The sequence below is a fragment of the Bos indicus genome, chromosome 7 (genome assembly GCF_029378745.1).
Source record: "Bos indicus isolate NIAB-ARS_2022 breed Sahiwal x Tharparkar chromosome 7, NIAB-ARS_B.indTharparkar_mat_pri_1.0, whole genome shotgun sequence".
NCBI lineage: Eukaryota > Metazoa > Chordata > Mammalia > Artiodactyla > Bovidae > Bos > Bos indicus.
In genome coordinates this window covers 22,439,921-22,467,431 of record NC_091766.1, presented here as the reverse complement: position 1 = coordinate 22,467,431, position 27,511 = coordinate 22,439,921, and the positions used below count along the sequence as shown (strand labels likewise).

The window sequence follows — 27,511 nt, the reverse complement described above, 5'->3', positions numbered from 1 at the left end:
GAGGAGAGTGAAAAAGTTGGCTTAAAGCTCAACATTCAGAAAACAAAGATCATGGCATCTGCTCCCATCACTTCATGGGAAATAGATGGGGAAACAGTGGCAGACTTTATTTATTTGGGCTCCAAAATCACTGTAGATGGTGACTGCAGCTATGAAATTAAAAGACACTTACTCCTTGGAAGGAAAGCTATGACCAACCTAGATAGCATATTCAAAAGCAGAGACATTACTTTGCCAACAAAGGTCCGTCTAGTCAAGGCTATGGTTTTTCCTGTGGTCATGTATGGATGTGAGAGTTGGACTGTGAAGAAGGCTAAGCACCGAAGAATTGATGCTTTTGAACTGTGGTGTTGGAAAAGACTCTTGAGAGTCCCTCGGACTGCAAGGAGATCCAACCAGTCCATTCTGAAGGAGATCAGCCCTGGGTATTCTTTGGAGGGAATGATGCTAAAGCTGAAACTCCAGTACTTTGGCCACCTCATTCGAAGAGTTGACTCATTGGAAAAGACTCTAATGCTGGGAGGGATTAGGGGCAGGAGGAAAAGGGGATGAGAGAGGATGAGATGGCTGGATGGCATCACTGATTCGATGGACGTGAGTTTGAGTGAACTCCGGGAGATGGTGATGGACAGGGAGGCCTGGGGTGCTGTGATTCATGGGGTTGCAAAGAGTCGGACACAACTGAGTGACTGAACTGAACTGAATAATCAGCATAAACAGACAATAAATCCATTAGGTAAACAGTTGATGGACAACTTCAAAATGGAAGACTGAACCAGGCACATACCACCTGAATCTGTTGATCAAACTTAGCACCACTTAAAGTGGGACAACCAGAGGTTATGCGCTTTGTGATAAAATGCAGTAACAAGTACACATCACATCTATGAAGTAGTCCTAGGGAACAACATAATACAAAAAAACAAAAACACAAAACTCTGCACCTAAGTCTCTAGATCTAACTCTCAATTTAAAGAAAATAAGGTGGAGAGAGAAACAAAGATAAGGACATAGTGAAGATGCAATCAGATCCAAATCAAAGCATACAATATTCTACAGACAAACTGGGCTTCCCTGGTGGCTCAGTCGATAAAGAATCCACCTGCAACATGGGAGACCTGGGTTCGATCCCTGGGTGGGGAGGATCCCCTGGAGGAGAGCATGGCAACCCACTCTAGTATTCTTGCCTGGAGAATCCCCATGAACAGAGGAGCCTGGCAGATTATAGTCTATGGGGTCGCAAAGAGTCGGACACAACTAAGCGACTAAGCACAAAAACAAATTAGAATCCTACTTCAAACTCTGACACTTCCAAGACAATCAAGGGAAATTGAACATGGACTGAGTATTAAATACTAAGGAATCATTGCTCATTTCCAGGGTAACAGTAATCTTTTAGAGATTCATACTCAAGTATTCATGAATGAAATGACAGAACGTTTGGCGTTTAAAATATTCCAGCAATAACAAGTAACAGTATTAAGTCCCTTGTGCCTCAGATAGTAAAGGATCCACCTGCAATGAAGGAGGCCCAGGTTGATATTGTTATTAATAGTCTCTTTACTTTTCCGTTTGGAATTTTTCATAAGAAAAAGTTTCAAAAACTTTTTTAAGAAACCCAAGTTAAACACTGGTGCAGCACTGGTGTGCTGATATATTAAAATCCCATTCAAATGATGGTAAATGAAGTGTGTGTGCAAATGTGTGTAAATACACACACACACACATATATATACATACACATCACACAGATATATACATATATATTTAAGACAAAGAGATATGAAAGGAAAAATTTCAAGGATAAAGAGACTTCAACAAACATTTGAAAGATGAACAGCAGCAAATGACTTTTCAAAAACATAAGCAGTTACAACCTAAATGTCAATGAATGTCCTGGAGCAACCAAAGAATTCATCTCCTCAGAGTACCTAAGAAGCAAAGACCTTGGAAACATAAAGTCCTTTGGAAGGTGAAGGAGAGGCAAAGGAGCAAAAAGCATATCCTCCACAGGTTGTGAAAGTGACTTTCTCCATCCTCTCTTAACTCACTCCTTATACATAACACATCTTTATTTTCTTGGGAAACCTGTCCAAGTTGCACCAGCCTTACAGTGTCTCTAGATTGAAAGGCCCATTAAGTATCAACAAATGAATAAAAAAAAAAAAAGGTATATCACTGTGAAATTTCAGAACAAAATAAAGAGAAACCTGAGAAAATTCCAAAACTTTCCCAAGGGTTGAGAGTTACGGCTCTGACATTCTCAGCAGCAATACTGACAGTCAGAAGACCAGGGAGCAATACCTTCCAATTTCTGAGTTAAAACGATACTCCAAACAGAACTCTGCATCTACTAGATGGGCCGAACATAAAAACAAACACCTTTTCAGATGGGCAAAGTCTCAAAAACTTTCTCTCAAGAAATCACTCCCAGGAAGCTCCTAAAGGGTAGGTACTACCAAAACAAGGGAACGATTCAAAAAGGAAGAAGTCATGGAAGCCAGTCTGTAAGAGATCCTAACTTGCAAAGGTCAAAGGAATTTCCAGGAGGAAGGTAAAGGAAGGCTTATAACAATGCTATGCAGCAGAACTACAGGGCAGCAACCCAAGCTAGAGCCAGAGAAGGTCAGAGGGCTCCAAGACGGATATATCCATGAGGAAAAAAAGAATAACTAACCAATTATCAAGAAGCTTTCACTAAAAGAAATAAGTTGTTTTGAGAGATATTTTATGGAGTTCTTAAGCTCAAGATTCTAAAGAAAATAAGGTGAACCAAAAAAGTAAAAAGAAAAATAAAGGCAATTAACTCCAAGAGATTTTTTTTATGTACAATAAAACATAAAATATATTTAGTTCAGCAGTGAATCTTTTCTAATACAACAGTTAACCTTGATTATTTAAACTAACCAAAATATTGGAAAAATGAAGAAGCAAGGAAAGGGCATACATGGGTATGTATATATGTATGCATACTTAAGACCTAAATCTTTACCAATACAGGAAATTGATAATGTCTAAAATGAATAAATTTTTTATAGAACAGTATATTCATATTATTTATAAATATAAAAACAACTACTCAAAGAAACACCAAACAACTAAAAAAGCAGTTGCATCCAGGATCAGGACTGGGTTGGAGGAATTTATTCTAAGTAAATTCCTGTCATAATATTGTTGGGCTGGGGGCAAAACATTTCACCTCTTAATTTAGAATCAGAGTCACAAGTGAAGAGCATGCCAAGCTAGCCAGTCAGAAGATCCAAGGGTCCAGAAGTCACTCAAGGAATACTATATACTGGGTAATGTAAGTACAAGTGGTGCATTAACATGGGGTTTTACTGTCTGATGGTTAAACTATGTTCAGAAATTTCTTTGAGAAAATTTAAAACATGACTTTATTTTCTTGGGCTCCAAAATCATTGCAGATGGTGACTGCAGCCATGAAATTCAAAGACGCTTGCTCCTTGGAAGAAAAGCTATGACAAACCTAGACAGCATAGTCAAAGCTATGGTTTATCCAGATGTGAGAGCTGGACCATAAAGAAAGCTGAGTGCCAAAGAATTGATGCTTTTGAACTGTGTTGTTGGAGAAGACTCTTGAGAGTCCCTTGGACAGCACGAAGATCAAACCAGTCCATCCTAAAGGAGATCAGTCCTGAATATTCATTGGAAGGACTGATGCTGGAGCTGAAGCTCCAATACTTTGGCCACCTGATGCAAAGAACTAATTCACTGGAAAAGACCCTGATGCTGGGAAAGATTGAAGGCAGGAGGAGAAGGGGACAACAGAGAATGAGATGGCTGGATGGCATCACCGACTCAATGGACCTGAGTTTGAGCAAGCTCCAGGTGTTGGTGACGGACAGGGAAGGCTAGCGTACTGTAGTCCATGAGGTCACAAAGAGTCGGGCACGACTGAGCAACTGAAATGAACTGAAGTTATTCACAAATAATTTTATTATATTTCTGCATTCTATAAATGTATAGTGTATATGTTTTATATTCTAATGTAATCAGGAATTAATAGAAATCAATATAAAACTAAGTATCGCTATCTGTGGGAATCCTATCACAATTCAACTTTACTCACCTTGCATTAATGTCACAATCTATAGTTTCTTGCTATAAATAGAAAACTTTAAAAATCATATAACAGACCACAACAGGGTGGAAAAGCAGGCCAAAAAGTTGCAAAGAGCCTGCCAGCGACATCCTACAAATGCAATCATAAACATAAAGCAGTACAAACTGAAATGGTTCATAATCCCACACACTCTTAACACCAACTATGCCACTCCATCAGGATTATACTAAGGTGTAATCTCTCTGGGGTGACTTGGGATAAAATGCTGTTGTGTCAAGGGATACTATATACTGGGTGATGGGAGTACAAGGAAGTAGATCTCTAGGGCTCTGGCTGTGTCCCCAAAGGTCTACGTTAAATTGTTGCCCCATTTCCCCATAAGGTCTGCTTAACAATCAAAAGGCCTAAGGACAAAGAATGCTCAAATGGAAAAGAAATTCCATGGTACCTCAAAACCTCTTGTGTTCTTGAAATAAACTCCCGCTACCAAAAAAAAGTACTTGAGTTCATTTCCTCAGTTTTTTATCCACTCAGCATATACTGAGTATGTCAGAAAAGACTCTGTGTACACACACACACACAAATTTTGAATGTGAAAAATGGTAGGAAGGGAAAGTATGAAGTGTTATAGGGGATATAAATAGAGAACCTAACCTATTTCTGAGAAATCAAACCATTCTTGCCATCTTAAAAAGATCAAAATAATAATGAAATTTTCCTTTAAATCGGTAAACATTGAGCCAAAGAAATATGTGCTTAAATTACAGAGAAATGACTAGGCAAATAACCCAAAACAGAAACATCTTTGTTAAAGGAAATAAAATTTCTTCAATTCAGTGACTATTTTTATTCATCACTCATTCATCAAATACTTACTGAATGCCTTCTGTGAATCAAACACCAGGAATAAAGCATGAAACAAGTTATATCATGGAACTTGGTCCTAAGTACCCTATGGAACTTAAAATCTACTATAGTATTCAGATACATAAGAAGCAATTACAACCCAAGAAAGTAACTGTCATAATGGTAAATATGGTTTCTATTGGAGCGTCAAAGACAGATGTGTTGTAGCCATATAATTCCAAGAAATGTGCCAACATATGAACGAGAATAGTCTAAAGAAACATCAAACTTCTAGTCTAATTCAGAGCCCACAGCTAGAGGAAAAATTAGAAAGAAGACTGGAAAGAATAAACTGAAGGGTGAGGAAGTGTGAGAAGGAAATCTACCATTTAAGAGACTACCATGCCATTAAATCTTCAAAACAACTCTAAGATGGTAGGTGCAATGGGTATTGGGACTCTCTCTTCAGTATCCACTCCTCTACTCTGACACGTGTACACACACAGCATCTTTAATGACGACACGATATTATTTCCGAAGGTTATACATACAGGATGGAGAAGGCAATGGCACCCCACTCCAGTACTCCTGCCTGGAAAATCCCATGGACGGAGGAGCCTGGTAGGCTGCAGTCTATGGGGTCACTGAGGGTCGGGCATGACTGAGCGACTTCACTTTCACTTTTCACTTTAATGCTTTGGAGAAGGAAATGGCAACCCACTCCAGTGTTCTTGCCTGGAGAATCACAGGGACGGGTGGGCTGCCGTCTCTGGGGTCGCACAGAGTCGGACACGACTGAAGCGACTTAGCAGCAGCATACATACAGGAAACATTGGGAACAACTCTACAGGAGGCTGACATGACAAGTTGAAAAGTTTGGACGTTATTAAAAACAAAGGCGTGGGTGTCTGTGCCAAGTCGCTTCAGTTGTGTCTGACTTTTTGCAACTCCATGAACCACAGCCCACCAGTCTCCTCTGTCCATGGGATTCTCCCTACAACAATACTGGAGTGGGTTGCCATGCCTTCCTCCAGGGGATCTTCCCCACCCCGGTACTGAACTCACATCTTGTGCACTGGGGAGGGGGGGTTCTTTACCATTAGTGCCACTTGGGAAGCAAAGGTGCTGGAACTCAAATGTCTGAATTTGTATCTTAATTATTTGTAGCTTAATCACTTACTGTGTGATCTTGGACAAGGTCCTTAACTTCTTTCTCTCTCTGCCTCCATTCCCTCATCTATTAAAGAGGAATAATCAGACCTACTTTATAAAGCTATTATGATAAATAAATGAATTAGTACACGTAAAACACTTAAAACAGTGCCTGGCACAGAGCAATCCTCTATTAAGCAAAAGGGAGTCAAAGGAGATTTCTGAGTGCATTGATCAGAATATGGTTTAAGAAAGTCAATTTAGCAGAATGGTATAGAGGGGAATCAGAGAAGGCAATGGCACCCCACTCCAGTACTCTCGCCTGGAAAATCCCATGGACGGAGGAGCCTGATAGGCTGCAGTCCATGGGGTCGCTAGGAGTCGGACACAACTGAGCGACTTCACTTTCACTTTTCACTTTCATGCACTGGAGAAGCAAATGGCAACCCACTCCAGTGTTCTTGCCTGGAGAACCCCAGGGACGGGGAGCCTGGTGGGCTGCCGTCTATGGGGTCGCACAGAGTCAGATACGACTGAAGCGACTTAGCAGCAGCAGCAGCATAGAGGGGAATACACACAAGATGGGAAAGTTACGGCAAGTTTTTATGAAACCCATTCAAGGTCTAAATGAGATGATGGCAGTGGGAAATGAAAAAGAACTAAGATATTGCAGAATCAGAATCGACAGGATTTAACAAATGACCAAATGAAGCAACCAGAGAGAAGAAAGAATAAAAGATGATTCTCTGACTTTCAACTTGGTAGACTAAGAGAACGGTAGTGTCAGGAACAGAAATAAGATTGTGTAAGGCGAGTTTAGGAATCCTGTTTTTTTTTTATTTATTTATTTAGTTGGAGGATAATTGCTATGCAGTATTGTGCTGGCTTCTGCCACACATCAACATGAATCAGCCACAGATACACACAGGTGGCTGGTATATTTTACATGGGGAGTTTTTTTTTTTTCAAACAAGTCTTTCCAAAAAGATAACTTAAAACTCAGCAAGATTTAAGACAATAATTATTATATTAGTAAGAAATAAGGTCCAAAATTCATAAGTTGAATATTAAAGCTATATTTTTATTAAACTATTTTTTCAATAAATATGATTCTAAGAAACAAATCTAATACAACTACTTAGAGATGGAATAGTAAATCAACAACAAAATATCTGCATTTCCTATAACAAAATTAGATTCTTAGAACCAAATATTGATACCACAGAGCGCTAACATGAAGTTTAACTTAAAATTTTCAGCTTCTACTTTAATAAGAAAGATATGATCTCAGAATTCTCTGTAAAGAATATTTTAACTTTCTATTTCTAACATAAGAATAAAAGGTATAATTTAAGGAGGGGTGTTATTTTTTAAATAGAAAATCTTGTGAATAGACAAATATTTTAAATCATATTTTAAAAACTTCTGAAATATAATTCTTATGAACACTGATAATATTAGGAAACCAGTCTTTAAGAACTTCGTAAGTTCAAAATGCAACCTAAAATCAGAATACTGAAAGTGAAAAGATAACACAGCACTACAGACTGTTTTCCCTACAGAAACAGAAAGCTCTAGCAGTGAAGCCATTTCCTCCCTTTTCATTTAATAATACACATCTCACTTTTCCCCCAAAACATGCCCCCCTCAAAAAAAAACAAAAATAAAAACTATTAAGATCACTGGTTATCTCCAACTTGACAAACCCAACAGATACTTTTCTGTTTCTCATCTCACCAGACCTGTCAGCAACCAGTTAACACAGCAGTTTATCACTCCATCATTTTTTAAACACTTCCCTTTCTGAGCTTTCCCGACACCACACAGCACTGGCCTTCTCCCTACGTTTCTGGCCATTTTTTCTTTGCAGACTTTCCTCTCCCACATTTGTACATTTTAGATTTCCTCAAGACAAAATCTGTTCTTTGCAATTCTCTATCTACACACACCCCTTTTCCTATATTATCTCATCTGTTCCCTTAGTGTTAATATTGACCATTGACCATAAGCCCAAGTTCATTATCTCCAGGCCCAACCTCTTTCGTGAACTCTGGATTTACTTTATTAAACTATCAAATAAATCTCTCAATAACAATTAAAACTAGACCAAATCTCCAAAACAGAACTTCTGATTCTCTCTGTTCTTAAAATTAATACGTTCATTCTAAAAATATTTACTGAGCACAGACGCAGGCATTGTGCTATATATACACTGACTCAACAATGTGAACTTGAGGGGGAGAGATGATAAATTGTAAAAAGAACTATGAAGGATATAAACAGTGTGCTCTGATAGAGACTAGGGGAAAGGGCTGCTCCTTCGGACGAGGAGTTCAAGATAGGCCTCCACAGTATTACAGTCTCTCTCTGGAAAACAGCGTCTTACCTGAACTGCCCCAGACAGAACCTAGGTATTTGTTCCCCACAAACACCCATCATGTGGCTTACAAGGTTCTAACTCTAAAATACACCTTGAAGTTGAAAAGTACTCTCAAGTAAGCAAAGGAGAGAGATGTGGACAAGTAATGGCAGCTGTGATACATGTCACAGAAGGAAATACAGACAGCTATGGAAGAAAACTAAAGTGAAATCTAACTTGGACAGGGAGAAATCAGAATAGGCTTCCTGAAGAAAGAATAATTAGGATAAGCCCAGACGATCACTACAAGAAGCTAAACAAAAAGCTATGTAAAATTATGCCCAAAACAAAGAACAACACAGCATGGCACATCCCAGAACCTAAAATAAATCCCAAGTGATAAAATCATAGAAAAGGGAGAGGGCTAGATTAAGACAAGGCCAGAAAAAAGCAACAAGTTATCAAAGATTAATGAGATCAGATCATGTCAACTTAAGAAGTCTTCCTCTGGTGAAATATGGGGCCAATTTGACTGTAATGGATGAAAACGCATCCAAGAGATGATACTAAAACATGATAATTAAAATGGAGACATTCATCTAACTCAGTATAAATTATTCTAAAAAGTGATACACAAACTTTGGTGCTGACTTTCCTATAGCAAATAACCAAGTAAGTGGTAAGAGAAAGTTCACTAAGAAATAAACGCAGAAAGGACTAAAGAATCAGGATATTACCATTTTGCATCCCCTAACAAAATAGTGGGTTCAGGCAATAATCAACAAAAAATGCTAAAACCAATAGTGAAAGAGGAATTTTATAATGGAATAGTCTGAAACCAACTAATCAACCTTAGCACCACTAAAAATGGGACAACAAGACACTATGTATGCAATACAAAGTACACTGCAAAATCTGTTGAATATTTTAAATTAAAAAAAAAAAACAAACCCTGAACCCAAGTCTAGTCAAGTATCTAACCATCAGTTTTCAGGAAAGAGAGAGTAAGTTGTAGCAGTGGTTCTCAAACTTGAGCATTAAGAATCACCTGGAGGGTCTGGTTAAAATATAGACTGCTGGGAACCAGTAAGAATTAAAGGAAACCATTAGAGATCAGTCAAAAAGAGAACATGGGAAATTTCATAGAAAAAACGATCCATTTTAAAAACAAAAACGTTTTTAGGCACATAATTACAAACTCAATATGCAGACTGATTCAAACAAACCTACTATAAAAAGACATCTTGAAAAAATCTGAATATAGACTAAGAATAGATAATATTAATAGATATATAAACAATATACAATATTAATAAGTAATAAAACATAATAATAATAGAATAACAGCTATGTTAAAAATAACCTTATTTTTAAAAATTAAGAACTCGAGGCTACAGATTTCACAAAAGCCACACCACCACAAGCCACATTAAGGAGTTTGGTCCTAAACTGAATGGTTTTATACATAAGCATGAAATCATCATAGTAACAACTTCTGGTTGTGAAAGCCATGTGCTAAGCACTGCATTAAGTGCTCAACATGACTTACCTCTTTGAATCCTTAAAACAACTGTGTTGTGGAGATTTTAAATTCTACATCATTTTGCCTGCTGATCATGATCTGAATTAGCATTTTTTTTAAAGGATGAATTTTGAAAACAGTTTGCAGAAAAGCAACAGTGATGACAGAAAAACCAATTAAGAGGTTGTTACTCCTGCTACAGACAGTGTAAGGACAAACGTTCATGCGTTAGGAATAAAATGAAAATACAGAAACTGCTTTTTGAACAAAACATGAATTATGTCCTCCAGACATTTACCTCTCAAACAATCTTCTTCATGAAATTAGACTTCTTTCAATAATTTTTTTAAGACTTAGTTTATTAACACAACACAGTTTACTGTTACCTTCACTAATATACCTCATGACAATGCCACACAGTTGCTATTATTAACACCACTTTTAGATGAAGAGAGTTTTTTTAATATTTATTTATTTGTGCTTCCCTGGTGGCTCAGAATGTAAATTAATTTGTCTACAATTCAGGAGACCCATGTTTGATCCCTGGGTGAAGATTCCTTGAAGAAGGAAATGGCAACCCACTCCAGTACTCTTGCCTGGAGAATCCTATGGACAGAGGAGCCTGGCAGACTACAGTCCACGGGGTCGCAAAGAGTCAGACACGACTGAGTGACTAACACACACATTTATTTATTTGGCTGTGCCAGGTCTTAGTTGAGGCATATAGGATCACTGATTTTTGTTGCAGCATGTAGGATTTTTAGCTGAGGCATGTGGGATCTAATTCCCTGACCAGGGATCAAACCCAGGCCCCCTGCATTGAGAGTGTGGAGTCTCACCCACTGGACCACCAGGGAAGTCCTGAGAATTCTATTTACTCATTTGCTAATTTTTATAATTTCATTTATTTTCAGCTGTGCTGAGTCTTCGCTGCTGAGTGGGCTTTTCTCTAGTTGCGGTGAGCAGGAGTTACTCTCTGGAAGTGCGCAGGTTTCTCATCGTGGTGGCTTCTCCTGTTGCAGAGCACAGAGTTTACGGCTCCAGGCTTCAGTAGTTGAGGCTCCTGGGCTCTAGAACACAGGCTCAATAGTTGTGTCACACAGGCTTAGTTGCTCCACAGCATGTGGCATCTTCCCAGATAAGGGACTGATCTGTGTCTCCTGCACTGGCAGGTGGATTCTTTACCACTAAGCCACCACGGAAGCCCCTGAGAATTTTATTTTTAAAGCAATTTATGTGTACTGAAGTTATTGAACTTACACTGAATTCTTACTTCCACCAAAAAGTATCCCGATGGAGATAATATAAAGGGTATCTTCCCCTAGAAAGCACTGTCTTTCCCAAATTCTTTAAAAGATGAAAACAAATTACTGTTTCACTTCTATAAATTATTACAATAATATTCTTCTTGTGATACACTACACTCATCTCCAGCTCTGGAAGCTTAGACAGGACAAGCACCAGGAACTTGTCAGGTAAGGAACTTAAGACTGAAAGGAAGGGAGTAATCCCTGACCATATTTTTCAATGGAGTAACTATGAAAGGCAATATTGAAAAGCTCCTAAGGCTTCTCTGTCTCAAGTCTTTCCTATCCTTTCCTGGCTTATCACCATTGGACCTTGTATACTGCTTACTCTAGGAACTGACTCTTACAGGCTGAGCTATAGTTAGCTGCCAATGGCTAACTGTGTCCAAGCCTGATTTAACAACTTAAGCTGACTAAAACAAAACCAAAAAAGGATTCTAGAAAGGAAAGCATTGTATACTGGTATAAAAACTAAGTTTTAGTCTATTCAAAAAACTGAGCTACATAAAAAGATGCTAAACATCGTTTATTATCTGGGAAAGGCAAATTAAAACCACAAGATACCACTAGACCCATTAACATGGGAAACAAATCTAAAAAGAGTGGATGTATGTATAACGTTCACTTTGCTGTACACCTGAAATTAACACTAACACTGTAAATCTACTACACTCCAAGGGGAAAAAATGTAAAGATTCTAAAATGGTTAACAAGGCCAACTTTATGTTCGGTATTTTTTACAATACAAAAAAATTTTTTTAATTTAAAAAACCAGACTAATGGGACTTCACTGGTGGTCCAATGTCCAAGACTCTGAACTCCCAATGCAGGGGGCCCTGGTTCGATCCCTGGTCAGGTAGCTAGCTAGATCCCACTTGCCACAACTAAGATCCAGTGAAACCAAGTAAATAATTTAAAAAAAAAAAACAAAAAACAGACTAACAATATCTGGTTTTGAAGAGAATCTGGAGCAACTGTAAACTTCGTACATTACTAGTGGGACTATGAATAGTACAACTACTTTGGGAAAAGTTTGGCAATTTTTTTTTTTTAAGTTAAGCATATGACCCAGCAATCCCACTCCAAGAGAAATGAAAGTGCATTTCCTCATAAAGATTTGTTCACAAACGTTCACCAGCAGCACTGTTCAATACAGCCCAAATTTGAAAAGAACCCAAAATGTCTGCCAACCAGTGAATGGATAAACAAATTGTGGTATACTATTCAGCCCAGCCCCCCCCCCACCCAAAAAAACTGAAGGAACTACAGAAAAAAACGCAACAACTTGGATGAATCTCAAAATCACTCTGAGTTAAAGTAGCCAGACACAGAAGCCTATAAACAGTATGTTTACATTTACATGAAATTCTAAAAAAATCGAAACTTCTATCATTAAACAGAAAGCAGGTCAGCAATTGCCCTGGGTGAGGTGGAGTTAAGGAATGATAGCAAAGGGGCATGAGGAAATTTTCTGGGTGATGAAGTGTTCTAAAAATTCACTGGGGTTGTGGGTACACAACTGTGTGTGTGTGTGTGTGTGTGTGTGTGTGTGTGTGTGTGTAAAAACAATGAAATTATTTAAAAAAAAAAAAAAACACAAGACTTAGGTTGATCAAATTTGCAAGTTGCTAGGCACTGGAGAAGGAAATGGCAACCCACTCCAGTGTTCTTGCCTGGAGAATCCCAGGGACAGGGGAGCCTGGTGGGCTGCCGTCTATGGGGTCGAATAGAGTCCGACACGACTGAAGCGACTTAGCAGCAGCAGGTATATATATATATATGACATTACTCAGTTTTCATTTTCTCACATGTACACTTCTACATTTTTTAAAGTAACACCTTCCATATTGCACTGCAGTTATTGTGCTTACACATCATTCTTACATACAAAAAAGGATCATGTAGTTATCTATACTGCTACTTGCCCTATCTCACATGGTTGTTGTGAAACATCACATGAGATAACTGATGAGAAAGTGCTCTGGCAACTCTAAAGTAGGATTACACAACCATATTGTAGACTTACATTTTTAAAAAAAATAACCTTTTTTCCACAATTACTTGAGATGCTTGAAAATCTAGATACCTCAAAGTAAATCTTTGCCTAGAAATAGAAAGCCTATTCAAATGTCACCTTTTTAGTATAGCCCCCAAACTTGCTTTCTACTGACCCTTGATTTACTGGATGGCTCGATGTAGTACTATCTAGACTGCAGTTTCATTTTTCAAAAGAAAAGCACTAAAGAAATCTTTAAAGAAAGTCATTAGATAAGCATGGCAAGACACTTCCCAGTAGAAAAAAACAAAAGCTAGATAACTGTCTTTATTAAGTACTGTTTCAAGATGTTCACCTCTGAGATTTTTTCCCCTCTAAAAGTCAGTGACATTTCTTTCCATTTAATACTTCAATTCCACATATTACAGAATGTTTACTAACGGGGCTTGCATTAGTGAGAGAGGGTGAATAATTTTAAAGTTAGCAAAACCTTTTAAACCGGTGCGGTACAGTCATTTCAGAATGTGACTGTTTCAAAATTTAACAGATTCTCATTTTTTCCTAGTACTGCTGTACAACTAGGCTCTTTGCTACCCTACCAGGTTTGAGTGACATTTGACATTCAGCCTACTTACATTCACAAGTTTCCACACTGCAACAAGTATTAAGGCTGTCTGAAAGACATATCTCTTCATCAAATGAAGTTTCGAAACTAAACTTTATCTACAATTCAGGTTTATATTACAGGGTCTTACAATCTTAAAAAGTTTTTTTTTTTTTTACCAGCAACAGGTACTATAACCAAGCCTGTAATACCACAAAATATCTTGGTATCATTGTCAATTTTTATAGACTCGTTTTTAGGAACAGTTCCAACGGGATGGTCAATTCTAGGGCCATGCTTCATTTGACTCAGCGCAGCTTCATTCTAGTCAATAATAAGCACAACCTCTTAGGTTTCACATTTCTCCTTCGACAATATTCAGGCCACTCGGTCCGGTATCTGCAAACCTCTAATTTAGATTTACAAGAAATCTGAAAGAACGGCAGCTTGCCGACACGCTCCTCCAGCCTTCTCTACACTCCGAAGGCTGGCCAAAACGTGCTGCTCTCTCCACAACAGCAACCAAGCTGGAACCGAGCACCCAGAGGACGACCAGCCGCGGGGAGGAGGGGAGAACTTTTCGGCCCGGAGGACGACGGTTGAGGTCCAATCCAGCCCGCGCCCAATTCTACGCGTCGCCAGGAAGGAGTGTGGCCCCTAAGCTCAGGCCGCGATGCTCCGCCTGGAGTGGCAGAGCCGCGCGTGGCCGCCGAGCAAGACGTAAACAAACCGCCCGGGACAAGGGGGTAAGGGGCGACCGTGGGGGAGGGGGGAGAGGACCGCGCTCGAACCCTCCAGCGCTGGTCTGCAGCTGCCCTGCCCCTCCCGACCAAGGCCCTGATCCCGGTACCGGGGCGACACTACTGCGCGAGCGTGAACTTCGAGAAAGCCTCAGCGCCTCTGGAAAGTGGACCCCACTAGGCCATCGGCTCCGCGCCCCTCGCCCCTCGCCCTGCGGCGACCTACCTGAACGCGCAGTCCGGGTCCCTCGCATCCCGACCGGGCGCGCCCAGGCCGTTCCTCTTGCTGAAGAGCTTCTGGAACAGGGTAGGGGCCATGGTGGCCACGGCCAGGCCGGGGTCGCTCCTCAGGGAACTCACCAGGCCCCCGCTCCTAGAGCTGCCCCGCCACCCCCATAGGCGCCTCAGTCATATGACAGAAATTAGTCACTTCAAACGGCCACGGCGCGCGGGGCGGGGCGCGAGCCAAAGCCGGCGTCCATTGGCTGGCGATGAGCCGCATCACGTGGCGGCGCGCAGAGCAGAGTGCAAGGCGGGGATCCTGGGCGGAGTTGGAGCCCATAGGCTGGCTGGTGGAGATCCTCACGTGGCAGCTCACGGGGCGGGGCATGCGCGGAGGGAAGGGGCGGGGGGCTGGTTGTGTCTGAAGATGTGGAGGAGGGACGAGCTCCGGTCCTTGTCTTTCTCCGTGACGCCTTCAGTTGCTAGCTGAGCCTAAGGCGGGGTGCTGCGAGGACCACGCCAGGGCCTGTGGAGTACAGAAGCCTTCACCTCCCGCACCCATGACACAAGAGAAGTTCAGGGCACCACTAGCAACCGACTCTTTGCCGCCGTCCCTTCCTCAATCTGTGTGGCTTCGCACCTCCATACATAGGCGCCGGGTGGAGTCTGGTGGCCTCCGGAGCAGAAAAGGCGCGCGAGCCTACCCCGGGGACTGCGGCGCGGGCTGGACTTTAAGCCCGAGGCCACAGGCCCGCCCAGGCGGGCCACGGAGTGGTTTATGCTCAGAGCTTGACTGTGCGAGACTGGCTCTTGGGTCTAGGGGAGGACCCTGCCGAGACACTCCGCGGGCAGCGGGGCCCCCCTACCCCAGATGTTTCCCACTAGCGGCTCGAACCCTGACACCAGGAATTAGCCCCTTTGAAGAGTTAACCATAGGAGGCTCGAGATTTACACTCAGTGACGAGGTATGGAAAGAGGAACTGTCAAATTGTGAGCAAATGAGTTTTAATTGGCAGAATACCCTTTCCAAAGAAAAAGATTGCTCATAAATGACCTTAACAGCCTACTTAAATTTGGCTTCCCTGGTGGCTCAAACAGTAAAGAATCTGCCTTTGATCCCTGGAGACCCGGGTTTGATCCCTGGGCCGGGAAGATTCCCTGGAGAAGGAAATGGCAACCCACTCCAGTATTCTTGCCTGGAGAATCCCATGGACAGAGGAGCCTGGCCGGTTGCTGTCCATGGAGTTGCAAAGAGTCAGACACCACTGAGTGACAAACATTTAAACTTTCACACTACTTAAACCTAGGGAACCAAAATTTATCAGGGTTTGGATCAAATTGGTCTTACAGATCTTACGTACCCCTACCATTTCACCCACTGCCACTCCAGGATGAGGAATTTTGTACCATGGGATGCAGTTCTCTGACAGAGATGGATGTCAGGAAATTACTGGTATGTGGTTTGGAAGGTCAGAGTAAAACACTTCGTTGAGAATTTCATTTACCTAAGGATACAAATCAAATTGTTTTTTCTTTAAGTGGCTACCAACTCACATGATTTGCAGCTTGAGTTTATGCTATAAAATAAGTGGTCTCATATAGAAAAAAAAAGAAAATAGGCAGAATATATATCACAGAGAATATCAGTGGTCATGTAACAACCAAGTTTCAATGTTAATAATTCTTAAAATGCTATTTGTAGGCGGTTAAGCAACTAATTTCGAGACTTCCCTGGTGGTCCAGTGAAGAATCCACCCGCCAATGCAGGGGATAAGGGTTAGACTCCAGAGAGAGTCCACATGCGCTTGGGGGAACTAAACCCATGCGCCACAACTACTGAGCCAGTGTTCTGCAATAAAAGAAGCCACTTCAATGAGAAGCCTGTGTCTCACAACTGGAGAGTAGCCCCTGCATGCTGCAACTAGAGAAGCGCCCACATGCAGCAAGGAAGAGCCAGCACAGCCATAAAGAAATAGTTTTTTAAAAAACTAATATATTCATCCCACAATGTTTAAGTGCCCCGGTCTAGGCACTGGGGAGCCAAAGTAAACAAAAAAGACAGGGCTAAATTTCTATATGTTTTAGGGTTTTGGAGGTTTGATTTAGTTGCCAAGTTGTGTCTGACTCTGTGACGCAACCCCCCCCCACCCCTTCCCCCACCCCCGCATAGATTGTAGCCCACCAGGCTCCTCCAACCATGGAATTCTCCAGGCGAGAGTATGGGAGTTGGGTTGCCATTTCCTTCTCCGGGGGATCTTCTATATGAGGAAACAGTAAGTAAAAGGTAGTTTGAAACTACTACTGTTGTGAGTGAAAATTGCACAATGAAATGAGTGTGTAGGGGAGGCCTCTGAGGAGGTGACATCTGAAGTGCTCAGGTTAAGAATCATTCAGAGTTCCTCCATACATTGCTTAAGTTCCAGAATTACTGAGCAATACAAGCTCAAAATAGTAAGACTGTCTTCCCCTATAAACTTAAGATATCTTAATTCTATGGTGCCAAACACTGAGAGATTTCTAATGAGGCAAAAGACACAATGTATATTTTTCTCACAAAATGTGAATGCAGAATAAAACTTTTATAAACAAAAAATGAAGTCAGTGCAATTTTTTAAAGTGAGAAAACGCACATCCTATAAGTCAATTAATGAAGCAGTCATTTTGGGAAGTTTTGCTTTTACACTAGCAAGTATCACTAAATGAGTGCTAGTGGAAATGGGCTCAAGTCTGTCTACATAGGGCAAACGACATGATGAGGAATCATGGCTGATTCATGGCTGGCACAGAGAAGTCTAGAAGTTCCATGTCCCCTCAGAAGTTTCTAAATACAATAACCTCATGTGCTTTCATCTTGGGAAAAAGTTACTTCATGGATAATTATAGGTAATAGTAAGGAAAAGAACATAAACTTGCATAAGAGATACTTACTTTTAGTATTCTCTAATCAAGTAACAGCTTCATTTCTGTGGTCTCATTTTATCTTATACTTGAAAGGTACAGAAAAAAGACAAAATTTATTGGGTTGGACAAAAGATTCATTCGTTTTTTCCCATACAATGGCTCTAGAAACACTTAGTTATCTTTAACTTAAAACAGTTTTGTCATATTGTACTGTGACAGCTGTCATATCAGCATGTGTTTTTTTTTAAAAAAACATAAAAATTGGTGAATTTTTGTGTAGTGATTTTAATATTGAAGATGGAAGGAAAAAGCAACATTTTTGACATATTATGCTTTATTATTTCAAGAAAGGTAAAAACAACTGAAACGGAAAAAAAAGGTGTATGCATAATTATTTTTGTATGGAGAAGCTGCTATGACTGACCGAGTGTTTCAAAAGTGGTTTGCTATGTTTCGTGCTGGAGATTTCTCACTGGATAATGCTCCACAGTTGGTTGGACAAGTTGTAGTTGATACGAATCAAACGGAGACATTAATTGAGAATAACCAATGTTATACTACATGGAAGATAGCTGACATGTTCAAAATATCCAAATCAAGTGATGAAATCATTTGTACCAGCTCAGTTATGTTAATTACTTTGATGTTTGGGTTCCACATAAGTTAACCGAAAAAAAAAAAATCTTCTTGACTGTATTTCCTCATGCAATTCTCTACTTAAACATAATGAAAATGTTCTGTTTTTAAAATAAACTGTGATGGGCAATGAAAAGTGGATACTTTACAATAATGTGGAATGGAAGAGATCATAGGGCAAGTGAAATGAACGACCACCAAACATGCCAAAGTCTGTTTTTCATCCAAAGATGGTGATGTTGTAAAAATGCTGGGATTGGAAAGGAGTCCACTAGTATGAGCTCCTTCCAGAAAGCCAAATAATTAATTGCAATAAGTACTGCCAATAAGTACTCCCAATTAGAACAGTTGAAAAGCATCTGCAATTAGTCAACAGAAAACGCATAATCCTCCATCAGGGTAACAAAGACTGCACGTTTCTTTGATGACAAAGCAAAAACTTACACACTTGACTGGCAAGTTCTGTCATTCACTGTATTCACCAGACACTGCACCTTGAGATTTCCATTTATTTCAGTCTTTACAAAATTCTCTCAATATCATGGTAATCTAAGTCTAGGCCCCGACCAGTAATGCTGAAGAATCTGAAGTTGAATGGTTCTATGAAGACCTACAAGACCTTCTAGAACTAACACCCCAAAATGATGTCCTTTTCATTATACGGGACTGGAATGCAAAAGTAGGAAGTCAAGAAACACCTGGAGTAACAGGCAAATTTGGCCTTGGAATATGGAATGAACCAGGGCAAAGGCTAATAGAGTTCCACCAAGAAAATGCACTGGTCATAGCAAACACCCTCTTCCAACAACACGAGAGAAACTCTATACATGGACATCACCAGATGGTCAACACCAAAATCAGATTGATTATATTCTTTGCAGCCAAAAATGGAGAAGCTCTATACAGTCAGCAAAAACAAGACCAGGAGCTGACTATGGCTCAGATCATGAACTCATTATTGCCAAATTCAGACTAAAATTGAAGAAAGTAGGGAAAACCACTAGACCATTCAGGTATGACCTAAATCAAATCCCTTATGACTATACAGTAGAAGTGAGAAATAGATTTAAGGGACTAGATTTGATAGACAGAGTGCCTGATGAACTATGGACGGAGGTTCATGGCATTGTACAGGAGACTGGAATCAAGACCATCCCCAAGAAAAAGAAATGCAAAAAAGCAAAATGGCTGTCTGAGGACACCTTACAAATAGCTGTGAAAAGAACAGAAGTGAAAAGCAAAGGACAAAAGGAAAGATATACCCATTTGAATGCAGAGTTCCAAAGAATAGTAAGGAGAGATAAGACAGCCTTCCTCAGCGATCAATGTAAAGAAACAAAGGAAAACAACAGAATGGGAAAGACTAGAGATCTATTCAAGAAAATTAGAGACACCAAGGCAACATTTCATGCAACAATGAGCTCAGTAAAGGACAGAACGGAGAAGGCAATGGCACCCCACTCCAGTACTCTTGCCTGGAAAATCCCATGGATGGAGGAGCCTAGTAGGCTGCAGTCCAGGGGGTCGCTAAGAGTTGGACACGACTGAGCGACTTCCCTTTCACTTTTCACTTTCATGCATTGGAGAAGGAAATGGCAACCCACTCCAGTGTTCTTGCTTGGAGAATCCCAGGGACGGGGGAGCCTGGTGGGCTGCCGTCTATGGGGTCACACAGAGTCGGACACAACTGAAGTGATGCAGCAGCAGCAAAGGACAGAAATGGTATGGAATTAACAGAAGCAGAAGATATCAAGAAGAGGTGACAGGAATACACAGAAGAAATGTACAAAAAAGATCTTCACAACCAAGATAATCACGATGGTGTGATCACTCACACTTACCTAGAGCCAGACATCCTGAAATGTGAAGTCAAGTGGGCCTTAGGAAGCATCACTATGAACAAAGCTAGTGGAGGTGATGGAATTCCAGTTGAGCTATTTCAAACCCTGAAAGATGATGCTGTGAAAGTGCTGCATTCGATATGCCAGCAAATTTGGAAAACTCAGCAGTGGTCACATGACTGGAAAAGGTCAGTTTTCATTCCAATCCCAAAGAAAGGCAATGCCAAGAAAGGCAATGCCAAAGAATGCTCAAACTTTACCGCACAATTGCACTCATCTCATACGCTAGTAAAGTAATGCTCAAAATTCTCCAAGCCAGGCTTCAGCAATACATGAACCAGGAACTTCCTGATGTTCAAGCTGGTTTTAGAAAAGGCAGAGGAACCAGAGATCAAATTGCCAACATCCGCTGGATCATGGAAAAAGCAAGAGAGTTCCAGAAAAACATCTATTTCTGCTTTACTGACTATGCCAAAGCCTTTGACTGTGTGGACCACAATAAACTGTGGAAAATTCTGAAGGAGATGGGAATACCAGACCACCTGACCTGCTTCTTGAGAAACCTGTATGCAGGTCAGGAAGCAACAGTTAGAACTGGACATGGAACAATAGACTGGTTCCAAATAGGAAAAGGAGTACGTCAAGGCTGTATATTGTCACCCTGTTTATTTAACTTATATGCAGAGTACATCATGAGAAACACTGGGCTGGAGGAAGCACAAGCTGGAATCAAGATTGCCGGGAGAAATATCAATAACCTCAGATATGCAGATGATACCACCCTTATGGCAGAAAGTGAAGAAGAACTAAAGAGCCTCGAGATGAAAGTAAGAGAGCAGAGTGAAAAAGTTGGCTTAAAGCTCAGCATTCAGAAAACAAAGATCATGTCATCTGGTCCCATCACTTCATGGGAAATAGATGGGGAAACAGTGTCAGACTTTATTTTTGGGGGCTCCAAAATCACTGCAGATGGTGACTGAAGCCATGAAATAAAAAGACGCTTACTCTTTGGAAGGAAAGTTATGACCAACCTCAGTGCAGTTCAGTTCAATCACTCAGTTGTGTCCAACTCTCGGTGACCCCATGAATAGCAGCACTCCAGGCCCCCCTGTCCATCACCAACTCCCAGAGTTCACTCAAACTCACGTCTATCAAGTCAGTGATGCCAACCAGCCATCTAATCCTCTGTCGTCCCCTTCTCCTCCTGCCCCCAATCCCTCCCAGCATCAGGGTCTTTTCCAATGAGTCAACTCTTCACATGAGGTGGCCAAGTATTAGAGTTTCAGCTTCAGCATCAGTCTTTCCAATGAACACCCAGGATTGATCTCCTTTAGAATGGACTGGTTGGATCTCCTTGCAGTCCAAGGGACTCTCAACAGTCTTCTCCAATACCACAGTTCAAAAGCATCAATTCTTCGGTGCTCAGCTTTCTTCAGAGTCCAACTCTCATCCATACGTGACCACAGGAAAAACCATAGCCTTGACTAGATGAACCTTTGTTGGCAAAGTAATGTCTCTGCTTTTGAATATGCTATCTAGGTTGGTCATAACTTTCCTTCCAAGGAGTGAGTGTCTTTTAATTTCATAGCTGCAATCACCATCTGCAGTGATTTTGGAGCCCAAATAAAGTCTGACACTGTTTCCCTATCTACTTCCCCTGAAGTGATGGGACCGGATGCCATGATCTTAGTTTTCTGAATGTTGAGCTTTAAGCCAACATTTTCATTCTCCTCTTTCACTTTCATCAAGAGGCTCTTTAGTTCCTCTTCACTTTCTGCCATAAGGGTGGTGTCATCTGCATATCTGAGGTTATTGATATTTCTCCCGGCAATCTTGATTCCAGCTTGTGCTTCTTCCAGCCAGGGTTTCTCATGATGTATTCTGCATATAAGTTAAATAAACAGGGTGACAATATACAGCCTTGACGTACTCCTTTTCCTATTTGGAACCAGTCTGTTGTTCCATGTCCAGTTCTAACTGTTGCTTCCTGACCTGCATACAGGTTTCTCAAGAAGCAGGTCAGGTGGTCTGGTATTCCCATCTCCTTCAGAATTTTCCACAGTTTATTGTGATCCACACAGTCAAAGGCTTTGGCATAGTCAGTAAAGCAGAAATAGATGTTTTTCTGGAACTCTCTTGCTTTTTCCATGATCCAGCGGATGTTGGCAATTTGATCTCTGGTTCCTCTGCCTTTTCTAAAACCAGCTTGAACATCAGGAAGTTCCTGGTTCATGTATTGCTGAAGCCTGGATGGAGAATTTTGAGCATTACTTTACTAGTGTGTGAGATGAGTGCAATTGTGGGGTAGTTTGAGCATTCTTTGGCATTGCCTTTCTTTGGGATTGGAATGAAAACTGACCTTTTCCAGTGATGTGACCACTGCTGAGTTTTCCAAATTTGCTGGCATATTGAGTGCAGCACTTTCACAGCATCATCTTTCAGGGTTTGAAATAGCTCAACTGGAATTCCATCACCTTCACTAGCTTTGTTCATAGTGATGCTTTCTAAGGCCCACTTCACTTCACATTCCAGGATAGACAGCATATTAAAAAGCAGAGACATTACTTTGTCAACAAAGGTCCGTCTAGTCAAGGCTATGGTTTTTCCAGTAGTCATGTATGGATGTGAGAGTTGGACTATAAAGAAAGCTGAGCCCCGAAGAATTGCTGCTTTTGAACTGTGGTGTTGGAGGAAACTCTTGAGAGTCCCTTGGAGATTCAACCAGTCCATCCTAAAGGAGATCAGTGGGTGTTCATTGGAAGGACTGATGCTGAGGCTGAAACTCCAATACTTTGTCAACCTCATGCGAAGAGCTGACTCATTGGAAAAGACCCTGATGCTGGGAAAGATTGAAGGCAGGAGGAGAAGGGGACAACAGAGGATGAGATGGTTGTATGGCATCACCAACTCAATTGACATGGGTTTGGATAGACCCTGGCAGTTGGTGATGGACTGGGAGGCCTGGCGTGCTGCGGTTCATGGGGTCGCAAAGAGTCGGACATGACTGAGCGACTGAACTAACTAATTAAGGGGAGAAATTTCAATTCCTGAAGACTGTAAAAGGCACCTATAACAGTTCTTTGCTCAAAAAGATAAAAAGTTTGGGGAAGATGAAGTTATGAAGGTGCCTGAAAAATGGCAGAAGGTACTGGAATAAAACATTGAATTCATTGTACAATAAAGTTCTTAGTAAAAATGATAAAGTATCCTTTATTTTTATTTTAAAACTGAAGGAACTTTTTGGCCAACCCAATACTTGCTATCATTCATCACATTTCCTTTATGTTATAGTGTAATATTCAAATTATAGACTTAGAGGGCACTGAAATGATACAAGTTTGCCATAAAAGAGGACATGTAACTATACCTAATTATGTAGATTAAACTGAAAATAGTTTCAAGTTTAGTGACAGTGTAGATTATATTTTTTTCTCCTTTTACTCAATATGACCTCTTTTCACAGAGAAATTGAGGTGTCTTAAAGTAGCCTCTTTATATTTAGGGGCAAGAAGGAAGTGTGAGAAATAAAATAAAATAATTATTCATTAATAACATATAAATGTGGAGCTGTTCGGTTAGAAAGTTAGACATAAGGCCTACACTTTCACTCAGGAGTAGAAAATTTAGCCTCTGTGCAAACCCCAAAGGCCTTTGGGTCTCTGTCCACCTGATCCCAGTAACATAGAAAAGAGGCATACTCCTCCCTACAGCCATTTTCGAGTTATCAGACAGCAAAAGGTGGCAATAAAACAGGAATCTTGCTCCTTTAACCACCATGCTAATAAGCACAACCTCAATTGTGCTGAATTCTTCTGAAACAAATTAGATTTTCATTGATAACATCTCAGAACAAGATAGTCAAATCAAGATGATCAAGTAAAACTTCCTGAATGACACTTAGATGGACTCAGAGTACCTCAGTTTTAAAAACTCTTAAGCCAACCAATGATTTACTGCTGTATAATACGGGAATGGCAGTTGTTTGAGGCAACAGAAAACAAACATTATTTAACAAATATTTCTTCAGTCCCTCAAAGGTGTCAATTCGATGTTCTGGCTGTCTATTCCTACTTTCAGGAACTTAATTCTTAGTGGGAAGATGCGAAGTAAACAAAATGTTTGCAAGTAGTGGTAAAAGTTAGGAAAGAAAGAGTTAATAGTATACAACTGGAGGGAGCCAAATTTAGATACGGTGGTCAGGAAAGTCCTCTCCAAAGATGTGGGATTTGAACTGAGGTCTAAAGAATGAAAAGGGACAAGCCATGGAAACATGATGGTAAATAACATTATATAAGAGAGATGAAAAATACAAACACTCTGAGACAGGAAGGGGTTTCTCCTGTCTGAAGAAAAAAAAAGCGGGGAGGGGCTAAAACAGCTGAATATACTCTGGGAGGGGGAAGATGTTTGAGATATGGTTTAAATGGCGACATGGAGCCAGATTATGTAGAACCTTGTAAATCATGCAAAAGAGATTGGATCAAGTGTGATGTAAACTATTGTAGGAATTTAAAAACAGGAAAGGGACATGATAGAATTTATGATTTTAGAAGATTACTCTGGTTGCTCTGTGGAGAAAGGAGTATAAAAGAATAAGAATGGTAAGAGAGAAACTATATAGGGGTAGACCATGTATTTTAGGCAAGAGTTGATGTTAGCTAACTATTTTAAGACAGAACTAATAGGATTTATAGTAGAAGTAAAAGAAAAACTAAAGATTGACTCCTAGGTTTTTGCCTTGAGCAACCAACTGGAAGTAATTTCCTGATACAAAGATGAGTGAAATTATAGGTTTAAAGAGGAAAATCTAGCATAGTAAGTTTGGATATATTAAGTTTGAATGACCACTAGCTATCCACCTGGAGATTCTGAGTAGAATATATGAGGAGAAGGCAGGACTGAAGAAAAATTTGCTAGACATCAGCTCATACACAGAATTTAAGATAACAGAATGAGTGAGTTTTCCTAGAAAGAATATGTATATATAGTAGACAGTCCAGCACTAATATTCAGAGAGGACACCACTTACAAGTCTTCACTAGAAAGACTCAACAAAGAAGGATGAGTAGTAGTAAGACAAAAGAAGAAAATAACCCCAAAAAGGAAGAAGACATCAACTGTGTTGAATGTTACTGAAAGTTTAAGTGTCTGTTAGATTTTTCAACATACACATCTTGACAAGAACAGTTTCAATAGAAAGCAGAGCAAAAGCCAGAATGGAGGGAACTCAAAAAAGAAAGAGTAGGGAGGGAGTAATAAAGCAAATATAGACAACTACTCTGCTTCGCTGAGATAAGGAGCAGGAAAAATGGGGATTGAGAGGAGATGGAAGGAGGGAATTTTTTTTTTTTTTTTTTTTGAGATGGAAGATATTAGAGAATTTCATATGCTAAGAGAAAGAATCTAATAAAGATGATGAAATCAAACACCTGCTTAGTTCCAGGTGCTAAGGATGCAATAATGTACAAGACAGTTACAGCCCTCACCCTTAAGAAACCAACAAGTAAACAAGTTATTACAGATTGTGATAAGTGCTTTTAAGGAATCAAACTTTTATCTTCAACATAAAATTGGCTTGAAATCTTCACATTGAATTCTACTGGAAGTATACAAAAGGAAACAGAAGTTGACAGGCAATTACATGATGTTATAGTAAATGCTATGATATGGGCAAGTACAGGATGAAAATAAGGAAAAACAAGTAACCTTTTGGAGGAATTAAGGGGAGTTTTCTGAAAGGGGAAATAAATCTGGATTAAAAATTAAAATGGGATATGCTAAAAAAAAGAAGATGTGGGCATAGAAAGTGTGTTCCAGGCAGATGGAGCAACACATTCAGGGCTTGGAGGCAAGAGAGAATTTAAAAATCCAGTGACCTACAATACAATCTAATGGTAAAATTGAACTGGATTAATAAAACTATGTAAAAATCATTTAAAAGACTTTATCTAAAGGACATGGGGAGCTAGCAAGGGATTTTAAGCAGAAAACAACATGATCAGGTGAGCATTTTAGACAGTTCTCTCTAGATGCATTGTGAAAAATTGACTATAGGGTACAACAATAATGACTGAGAAATGAGTGAAGAGGCTTTTATTCTAAGCCAGGCAAGAAAATACTGGCATGAACGCAGAGAACAGCCATAGGAATGGAGGAATATGGAAAATACTGAGGACTTTTAGGATTCAAAATCAACAGGACTTCATGATTGCCTGCCTGTGAGAAAGGAAGAGGAGAAGGGTGATAGCAACTTTCTGGCTAGGTAACTTGGATAGATGAAGCTATCTAACACTGAAACAGATGATAGAAGACATAACTGCTTCAAGGCGATATAAATTCAATTTGGGATATGTTGAGTATGAGATACCATGGGAATCCCTGTGGTGATGACAAGTAAGCAGTTGGCTACAGAGACTTAGAACTCTAGAAATGTCTCATGTGAGTCCATCAGTCAGGATGTTCTGTGTTGCACATGATAGAAAACCCAAACTAAACTGGCCTAAGCAAAAAAAAAAAAAAAAAAAAAACTGATTAGCTAGCATAACTGGAGCTAAAGTACAGAACAGTTCAGGCACAGCTGTATGCAAAGACTCAACAATAACATCAAGAATCTAGCTTCTCTATTCCAGTTCTAATTCCTCTGTGTGAACTCCATTCCCAGACACTGCCTCCATTTGTGGACACAAGATGGCTGCCAGCAGCTCTCCTTAGAGGAATAGTATAATAAAAAGGCTGTATCCAGTATTCTCAGGAAAAGCACTGAGATTTAACCCAATACATCATTTTAGGCCTTGCCCCTAATCCTGAACCAATCACTGTGCCTGAGTTAGGTGGGCCATGTGATCGATTTAAACCATTAAAGGCCCACCTCTAGAACTAAAGTTGGGATCAATCCCACCTAAATCATGAGACTTGGAAACTCAAAATCCAATTATAAGGGAGGTAGTGAAGTGAAGTGAAGTCAGAAGGGAACAGAAATACAGTGGTGAGCAAGATGTAGTTTCTACATGCAAGAATCTTATAGTCGAAGGGATAAAGTGTAGAATTTGAAAGGCAATTACAGTACATTGTGATTAGTATGATGCAGGCAAGTACAAGATGCTGTGGGAACACAAGGAAAGACAATAAACTTCTGGGGGACACAGGCAGAGCCAGTCACCACACATATTCACTACCAATATCCATGGCAGTTACTGACAACGATTTGGGGTCAACTGAACAGAGATAAGGGAGAAGGCAATGGCACCCCACTCCAGTACTCTTGCCTGGAAAATCCCATGGATGGAGGAGCCTGGTAGGCT

The 27,511-nt window shown here is 40.3% G+C and overlaps 1 protein-coding gene across 2 annotated transcripts in view; it reads right to left on the bottom strand.

Annotated features, from left to right (window-relative positions):
• The window catches only part of FNIP1 (folliculin interacting protein 1), a 120,908-nt gene extending 105,871 nt beyond the window's left edge, over positions 1-15,037 (bottom strand). For both annotated transcript variants that reach the window (XM_070792044.1, XM_070792045.1), the window contains exon 1: positions 14,837-15,037. In XM_070792044.1, the coding sequence (XP_070648145.1) occupies positions 14,837-14,928 (92 nt within the window). In that variant the 5' untranslated portion in view covers positions 14,929-15,037. The remainder of the gene's footprint in view (positions 1-14,836) is intronic.
• Positions 15,038-27,511: the final 12,474 nt, after the last annotated feature.